Raw genomic sequence first — 9,319 nt, 5'->3', positions numbered from 1 at the left:
ATACAGCCAAGCTATTGTTCTGCTTCCTTATCCAATAGTATGCAATACTCGCTAGAGTAGTAGAGTGATTTGACATGAAGCAGTTGCTGTGGCCCTCATATGGAAAAGGTACAGTGTTATAATGCTGAAATTATTCCTGACAGAATACACACACACACACACACACACACACACACACACACACACACACACACACACACACACACACACACACACACACACACACACACACACACACACACACACACACACACACACACACACACACACACACACACACACACACACACACACACACACACACACACACACAAGGCTAACTACGTGTCTGTATCTCCTCCTTGTGGACATTGATGACACTCCACTGTCCTGTGAAATGGGAGCACCTGGTATATGGCACGTACTGTACACTATCTCCATGACAGCCTGCAGTGCTGAGCATCCCCACCTTGTGGCAGAGCACTGAAATGGTTCAGTCCGTAGGTTAGAGAGACTGGGTCTGAGTAGTGATTAAATGGTTCAGTCCGTAGGTTAGAGAGACTGGGTCTGAGTAGTGATTAAATGGTTCAGTCCGTAGGTTAGAGAGACTGGGTCTGAGTAGTGATTAAATGGTTCAGTCCGTAGGTTAGAGAGACTGGGTCTGAGTAGTGATTAAATGGTTCAGTCCGTAGGTTAGAGAGACTGGGTCTGAGTAGTGATTAAATGGTTCAGTCCGTAGGTTAGAGAGACTGGGTCTGAGTAGTGATTAAATGGTTCAGTCCGTAGGTTAGAGAGACTGGGTCTGAGTAGTGATTAAATGGTTCAGTCCGTAGGTTAGAGAGACTGGGTCTGAGTAGTGATTAAATGGTTCAGTCCGTAGGTTAGAGAGACTGGGTCTGAGTAGTGATTAAATGGTTCAGTCCGTAGGTTAGAGAGACTGGGTCTGAGTAGTGATTAAATGGTTCAGTCCGTAGGTTAGAGAGACTGGGTCTGAGTAGTGATTAAATGGTTCAGTCCGTAGGTTAGAGAGACTGGGTCTGAGTAGTGATTAAATGGTTCAGTCCGTAGGTTAGAGAGACTGGGTCTGAGTAGTGATTAAATGGTTCAGTCCGTAGGTTAGAGAGACTGGGTAGTGTAGTGATTAAATGGTTCAGTCCGTAGGTTAGAGAGACTGGGTCTGAGTAGTGATTAAATGGTTCAGTCCGTAGGTTAGAGAGACTGGGTCTGAGTAGTGATTAAATGGTTCAGTCCGTAGGTTAGAGAGACTGGGTCTGAGTAGTGATTAAATGGTTCAGTCCGTAGGTTAGAGAGACTGGGTCTGAGTAGTGATTAAATGGTTCAGTCCGTAGGTTAGAGAGACTGGGTCTGAGTAGTGATTAAATGGTTCAGTCCGTTGGTTAGAGAGACTGGGTCTGAGTAGTGATTAAATGGTTCAGTCCGTAGGTTAGAGAGACTGGGTCTGAGTAGTGATTAAATGGTTCAGTCCGTAGGTTAGAGAGACTGGGTCTGAGTAGTGATTAAATGGTTCAGTCCGTAGGTTAGAGAGACTGGGTCTGAGTAGTGATTAAATGGTTCAGTCCGTAGGTTAGAGAGACTGGGTCTGAGTAGTGATTAAATGGTTCAGTCCGTAGGTTAGAGAGACTGGGTCTGAGTAGTGATTAAATGGTTCAGTCCGTAGGTTAGAGAGACTGGGTCTGAGTAGTGATTAAATGGTTCAGTCCGTAGGTTAGAGAGACTGGGTAGTGTAAATGGATTTTCACTGATTTAACAAGTCATGGTTAAACAATCCGCCAAACTTTAATACAAAATATGGTCATAAGAAATGATTATAAAAGTATTGCACGAGAATAGTCATGTTCTTATACAAACCACTGTTCACTGTATTGTGATATATGTTTTAAAGGCAAGTCAAATCCATTGTTTAGTTTTTTTAGAGGCAGTTGCATGATGACCAATGTGCAAAGCCTAATCGTGTTATAATCACATTATAATATTCATAAGGGAAAATCCCTCCACATCTGTCACATAGCAAATCCTATTGCCTCTAATGACAATGAAATATGACATTCCCTTGGAGGTCAATAGTGATCAGGTCTCCATGTGAAGTTGTGTGACTGCCTTTGGTAAGGACACTCTTTCTTTCTTTCTTTCTTTCTATGTGGAGCTCCCTATTGGTCCATGCAATATTCTGAGGTCTCCCCATTGGTCCATGCGATGTTCCAAGTTTCCCATTGGTCCATACGATATTCCAAGTTCCCCATTGGTCCATATGATATTCCAAGTTCCCCATTGGTTCATATGATATTCAGAGTTCTCCATTGATTCATATGATATTCAGAGCTCCCCATTGGTCCATATGATATTCCAAGTTCCCCATTGGTTCATATGATATTCAGAGTTCCCCATTGGTCCATGTGATATTCAGGGTTGGTCCATACGATGCTCCAAGTTCCCCATTGGACCATATATGATATTCAAAGTACCTCATTGGTCCATACGATATTCAGATACTTGATTTATGTGGTCCATGTGTAACCAGGCCAGTGCAGCACAGCTCTGCGGCATTGTAGTAGTGTTTCAGTAGTGTTTAAATGGCAAGAGTCCCCTATCCTCCCTGGGTCCATCTGTGTATCCCCAGCCAGACCCATACTGTACATATAGCTGTGTATCTCCTGCCAGAGCTATACTTTACATATAGCTGTGTATTCCTGGCCAGAGCTCTACTGTACATATAGCTGTCTCCAGCCATACTGTACATATAGCTGTGTATCTCTGGCCAGACCCATACTGTACATATAGTTGTGTATCTCTGGCCAGACCCATACTGTACATATAGCTGTGTATCTCTGGCCAGAGCTCTACTGTACATATAGCTGTCTCCAGCCATACTGTACTTAAAGCTCTGTCTCACATGTCCTGCTCAGATAGGCTTAGTCTCAATCGCCTGTATTATCTCTTGCTCAATCCTTATGTCCTGGGTGTTGATGTCGGCATCTCCCACCTGGCCGTTCTCATACCTAAAGAGAGAGAGAGAGAGAGAGAGAGAAAGAGAGAGAGAGCGAGAGAGAGAGAAAGAGAGAAAGAGAGAAAGAGAGAGAGAGAGAGAGAGAGAGAGAGAGAGAGAGATTTTGGGTTGTGTTCATTAGGGCACCAAACATTTTCAAACAGAAAATGTGTTTTTGGACAAGTCCATGGTAGTCGCTCCCTGTTTCAGTCTGTTTTCTTTCATTTGGTGTCTAATAAACAAACCCTGATGTATGTAGTCCTAATAGCTGTGTTGTGTTTCAGTGAAAGGGGATTGAAAGGTCAGTGAAAGGGGATTGAAAGGTCAGTGAATTTTTGTTTTCGTGTTTAGTTTACTGAAGCTCCATGCTCACACAAAGAAGAATCGTGTGCAGACGTGGTCGGATATTGGACACACCCATGTGTCCCCATGTTTCTGAAGGTCCTTTGATGTTATCACTGAGGAAACAATAATCAATCTATCAGTCAATCAATTGCTTTATACATTTAATAGACCGGGGGGGTACGGGGGGGGGGGGGACTACTGGGAAAAACCTGATTCATAGACCAATCAAATAAGCTTCAGGCTACAAATGCAGGACAGTCATGTCTGTTTATTTTTGATATCATAATGATAAGTTGTACTGGAAGGTGAAAGGATTGTTTTCTGTACCTTCACAAAGTGCGATGCAGTTTAAATTCCTGCTCTGAAGAAACCTGGACTGGCCCTGTCTTTCCTGAAAGGACAAAGAGTTACTGTAAAAACACATTCAATATAACTTGGAACAAAATCATTTCTTTACTTAGATGTGCCTGTATGTAATTCTGTTCCAGTAGTGTGTTTTGTTGTACAGTATGTCAATGTCTTCAGATGTACCTGTTGTATGGTGTTGATACGGTTGTAACGTTTGCCCAGCTCCTCTTTGGTGGTCACGTGGTGCTGTCCTCTACCCATTCCTGAGTATCCATATGAGACGCTAGAGACAGGACTCAGGTAGATACCCTTCCCGTACGCAGCACCATGCAGCTTGTACAGGACATTTGAACAAAGGGTGAACTGAAGGACATTTGAACAAAGGGTGAACTGAAGGACATTTGAACAAAGGGTGAACTGAAGGACATTTGAACAAAGGGTGAACTGAAGGACATTTGAACAAAGGGTGAACTGAAGGACATTTGAACAAAGGGTGTACTGAAGAACATTTGAACAAAGGGTGAACTGAAGGACATTTGAACAAAGGGTGAACTGAAGGACATTTGAACAAAGGGTGAACTGAAGGACATTTGAACAAAGGGTGAACTGAAGGTAACCATTTTATCAGAGTTTTTAAACTTTTTAAAAGACTACCATATCAGATAGACAGGAGATCTAGAATTGTCATCCCTTGGTACAATTATCTAAGATTACATTTTTAGAAATGAATGCGTTTGTTACTTTGAGTGTTACATACCTGCAGTTTTGTGCATGAGGCGTTGACAAGTCCATTTCTCAGAATAGAATGCCAGTTCTCTATGTGGGAACCACTGGAGAAACAGAATGACAAAGATGTTCGAGTGACTATAAAATGGTGTGTGTATGTGTGTGTGTGTGAGTGAGAGACTTACTGGAATGCGAAGGTGCTGCCATATAGTTTCCTAGCAACCCGGAAGCGTGCTTCTTTAGCAGGAGGGCTACTGGTCAACAGGAACTGATGTGGAGTGTGCATGAACTTCAGTTGCTATGTAGGAGGCGGAACGAAAATAATTTGGGAAAAGAAAAACGCACAAGAGAATGTCCGGTGTATAAGGGTGAAGCTGGACATGTGGCTGACACTTTGAGCAGAACAAAATGTGACTGGAATACAGTCAGGGGAGCAACTTTCACTGGGGACATGTCCCCCCCCCCCAACATTCTGAAATTGCATTTTTTTGTTTTATCATAGGAATGTGATACAAAACGAGGAAACGGTGTGCTTTAGGACCATGCGGACGCCTCCGAGTGGTCGGGTAGGCTGTTTGGAGTGTTTATCCCACCGGATAAAAACAATTATATATTTTTTAAAGTTATGTCCCCCTCACTTCTAAAATCAAAGTTGCGCCCCTGGGTAAACACCCCCAAAAAGTTGAGAACCACTGATTACAAAAAAAACTAGGCACTGGCAGCCTTTTTGTTTTTTTTACCACTGTCTTCCACATATTATCAGCTGCTACCTCCAGGAAGTGAATGAACAGCGTTATTGTCCCAGCGTACCCTGTTCAGCGGGAGCTTGACAATATGTGATCTGTTGCTTGATGTGATCCATTGAAGCAGAGGGTGAGCAAGAGGATCTATGGTGTCCATCTGTTTCTTGATTGATGAATACGGACCCTGAAAAACAGTTTGTGATCATACATAGTAAAGTGAATGAGTCGGTAGATGAAGAGACATTTGAAAAACGTTTGAATGTGTGATTTCATTGGTTGCGTTAGTCACCTGGGTCATCTCCCTGATGGTCATGATGCTGTCCAGAGCTTTCTGCAGTCGATCGTAGCTCTTCTTCTGTGACAGAAGAAAACACGTTATACAGGTTAGTTTCAGTAAAAAGGAAGACCTGTAAGAGATACTTTTAATGGTCAGACATTCGGTGCGCACTGTAAAGTCTGCTTCATCAGCCAGGTCTCACACCACTGTAACGTCTGCTTCATCAGCCAGGTCTCACACCACTGTAAAGTCTGCTTCATCAGCCGGGTCTCACACCACTGTAACGTCTGATTCATCAGCCAGGTCTCACACCACTGTAAAGTCTGCTTCATCAGCCAGGTCTCACACCACTGTAAAGTCTGATTTATCAGCCAGGTCTCACACCACTGTAAAGTCTGCTTCATCAGCCAGGTCTCACACCACTGTAATGTCTGATTTATCAGCCAGGTCTCACACCACTGTAAAGTCTGCTTCATCAGCCAGGTCTCACACCACTGTAAAGTCTGATTTATCAGCCAGGTCTCACACCACTGTAAAGTCTGCTTCATCAGCCAGGTCTCACACCACTGTAAAGTCTGATTTATCAGCCAGGTCTCACACCACTGTAAAGTCTGATTTATCAGCCAGGTCTCACACCACTGTAAAGTCTGCTTCATCAGCCAGGTCTCACACCACTGTAAAGTCTGCTTCATCAGCCATGTCTCACACCACTGTAAAGTCTGATTTATCAGCCAGGTCCCACACCACTGTAAAGTCTGATTTATCAGCCAGGTCTCACACCACTGTAAAGTCTGATTCATCAGCCAGGTCTCAAACCACTGTAAAGTCTGATTTATCAGCCAGGTCTCACACCACTGTAAAGTCTGATTTATCAGCCAGGTCTCACACCACTGTAAAGTCTGATTTATCAGCCAGGTCTCACACTACTGTAAAGTCTGCTTCATCAGCCAGGTCTCACACCACTGTAAAGTCTGATTTATCAGCCAGGTCTCACACCACTGTAAAGTCTGCTTCATCAGCCAGGTCTCACACCACTGTAAAGTCTGCCTCATCAGCCAGGTCTCACACCACTGTAAAGTCTGCTTCGTCAACCAGGTCTCACACCACTGTAAAGTCTGCTTCATCAGCCAGGTCTCACACCACTGTAAAGTCTGCTTCATCAGCCAGGTCTCACACCACTGACTGAAGTCTGATTTATCAGCCAGGTCTGCAGTGAGATGATGAGGTCATGTGGCCTGAACAGTGTGCTAGTCCAGTACCTTGGGACTGAAGGCCAGAGACTTGGGGTTGAATGGGGTCGACAACAGTACCTTGGGACTGAAGGCCAGAGACTTGGGGTTGTATGGGTCGACCTCAGTACCTTGGGACTGAAGGCCAGAGACTTGGGGTTGAATGGGTCGACCACAGAGGGGTATGGCTCGAAGATGATGCTCTTCCGGGAGGACTCCAGAGCTGCCCGGCACATGGCTACCAACAAGTCCACTACCTGGAGGTCAAAACCCAGTACGGTAGTTATAATCACTGATGTGTGTGTGTGTGTGTGTGTTTGTGTGTGTGTATTTGTCTTACCTCTGCTCCATTCGACACCTCCTCTGCAGCTCCTGCCATCACTCCCAAGGTGTAGAAAGAAAACACGCACAGTTCCCTGCTACACACTGCAGGCTGTAAACACACACAGTTCCCTGCTACACACTGCAGGCTGTAAACACACACAGTTCCCTGCTACACACTGCAGGCTGTAAACACACACAGTTCACTGCTACACACTGCAGGCTGTAAACACACACAGTTCCCTGCTACCCACTGCAGGCTGTAAACACACACAGTTCCCTGCTACACACTGCAGGCTGTAAACACACACAGTTCCCTGCTACACACTGCAGGCTGTAAACACACACAGTTCCCTGCTACACACTGCAGGCTGTAAACACACACAGTTCCCTGCTACACACTGCAGGCTGTAAACACACACAGTTCCCTGCTACCCACTGCAGGCTGTAAACACACACAGTTCACTGCTACACACTGCAGGCTGTAAACACACACAGTTCCCTGCTACCCACTGCAGGCTGTAAACACACACAGTTCCCTGCTACACACTGCAGGCTGTAAACACACACAGTTCCCTGCTACACACTGCAGGCTGTAAACACACACAGTTCCCTGCTACACACTGCAGGCTGTAAACACACACAGTTCCCTGCTACACACTGCAGGCTGTAAACACACACAGTTCCCAGCTACACACTGCAGGCTGTAAACACACACAGTTCCCTGCTACACACTGCAGGCTGTAAACACACACAGTTCCCTGCTACACACTGCAGGCTGTAAACACACACAGTTCCCTGCTACACACTGCAGGCTGTAAACACACACAGTTCCCTGCTACACACTGCAGGCTGTAAACACACACAGTACCCTGCTACACACTGCAGGCTGTAAACACACACAGTTCCCTGCTACACACTGCAGGCTGTAAACACACACAGCTCACTGCTACACACTGCAGGCTGTAAACACACACAGTTCCCTGCTTTACACTGCAGGCTGTAAACACACACAGTTCCCTGCTACACGCTGCAGGCTGTAAACACACACAGTTCCCTGCTTTACACTGCAGGCTGTAAACACACACAGTTCCCTGCTACACACTGCAGGCTGTAAACACACACAGCTCACTGCTACACACTGCAGGCTGTAAACACACACAGTTCCCTGCTACACACTGCAGGCTATAAACACACACAGTTCCCTGCTACACGCTGCAGGCTGTAAACACACACAGTTCCCTGCTTTACACTGCAGGCTGTAAACACACACAGTTCCCTGCTACACACTGCAGGCTGTAAACACACACAGCTCACTGCTACACACTGCAGGCTGTAAACACACACAGTTCCCTGCTACACGCTGCAGACTGTAAACACACACAGTTCCCTGCTACACACTGCAGGCTGTAAACACACACAGCTCACTGCTACACACTGCAGGCTGTAAACACACACAGCTCACTGCTACACACTGCAGGCTGTAAACACACACAGTTCCCTGCTACACACTGCAGGCTGTAAACACATACAGTTCCCTGCAACACACTGCAGGCTGTAAACACACACAGTTCCCTGCTACACAATGCAGGCTGTAAACACTCAGATAAAACCAACTATTATAGTAACTACTATATTTCTGTAGTAAAGCCATCCAGTTAACAGAATATTTGAATTCACTTTACTTATATACTGCATGTATAATTCCTTGTTATGTGGTTGTAGTAAGCATGTATTGTCGCCCCAATAATGTCTCAGAATTATCCGGACTAAATAACAGACGTTTTAAGAGAGCATACCTTCAACATAGAGGCGTATTGAAAGATGTGTCGTTCGTCACAGACCACACAGTATTCATTCAGAGTGGGGATTCTCTGTTCTGCGTATTTCATTACCTACAATCCACACAGAAAGGAATGAGTCAATGTTATGACGTATTGCTATAGCAGATGAGAAAATGATAATATCCCCAGTTACTGTGGTTATATTTCTGCCTCAGTAAACACATCTGAAAAATTGCCTTGCCTCAAGCCGTCCAAGGTTTTGTTTTGCCGTCTGGCAACATGAGATTAACCTGGATACTGTATAAAACCTGAGATTAATCTGAATACTGTATAAAATATGAGATTAACCTGGATACTGTATAAAACTAATCTGGATACTGTATAAAACATGAGATTAACCTGGATACTGTATGAAACCTGAGATTAATCTGAATACTGTATAAAATATGAGATTAACCTGGATACTGTATAAAACCTGAGATTAATCTGAATACTGTATAAAATATGAGATTAACCTGGATACTGTATAAAATATGAGATTAACCTGGATACTGTATAAAACC

The 9,319-nt window shown here is 44.5% G+C and overlaps 1 protein-coding gene across 2 annotated transcripts in view; it reads right to left on the bottom strand.

Moving 5' to 3' along the window:
- Positions 1-1,754: 1,754 nt before the first annotated feature.
- Positions 1,755-9,319, bottom strand: part of LOC109898264 (protein mono-ADP-ribosyltransferase PARP6-like) — a 32,143-nt gene continuing 24,578 nt past the window's right edge. Inside the window, exons 9-19 of one of the 2 annotated variants that reach the window (XM_031833007.1) lie at positions 8,772-8,867; positions 6,992-7,084; positions 6,783-6,908; positions 5,435-5,500; positions 5,213-5,329; positions 4,588-4,700; positions 4,434-4,506; positions 3,860-4,009; positions 3,656-3,719; positions 3,357-3,441; positions 1,755-2,996 (exon numbers count right to left, since the gene is read on the bottom strand). In XM_031833007.1, the coding sequence (XP_031688867.1) occupies positions 2,900-2,996; positions 3,357-3,441; positions 3,656-3,719; positions 3,860-4,009; positions 4,434-4,506; positions 4,588-4,700; positions 5,213-5,329; positions 5,435-5,500; positions 6,783-6,908; positions 6,992-7,084; positions 8,772-8,867 (1,080 nt within the window). In that variant the 3' untranslated portion in view covers positions 1,755-2,899. The remainder of the gene's footprint in view (positions 2,997-3,356; positions 3,442-3,655; positions 3,720-3,859; positions 4,010-4,433; positions 4,507-4,587; positions 4,701-5,212; positions 5,330-5,434; positions 5,501-6,782; positions 6,909-6,991; positions 7,085-8,771; positions 8,868-9,319) is intronic. The other variant, XM_031833008.1, reaches the window with a different exon arrangement.

Source organism: Oncorhynchus kisutch, linkage group LG10, assembly GCF_002021735.2.
Source record: "Oncorhynchus kisutch isolate 150728-3 linkage group LG10, Okis_V2, whole genome shotgun sequence".
NCBI lineage: Eukaryota > Metazoa > Chordata > Actinopteri > Salmoniformes > Salmonidae > Oncorhynchus > Oncorhynchus kisutch.
This window is presented reverse-complemented; position numbering and strand designations above follow the sequence as displayed.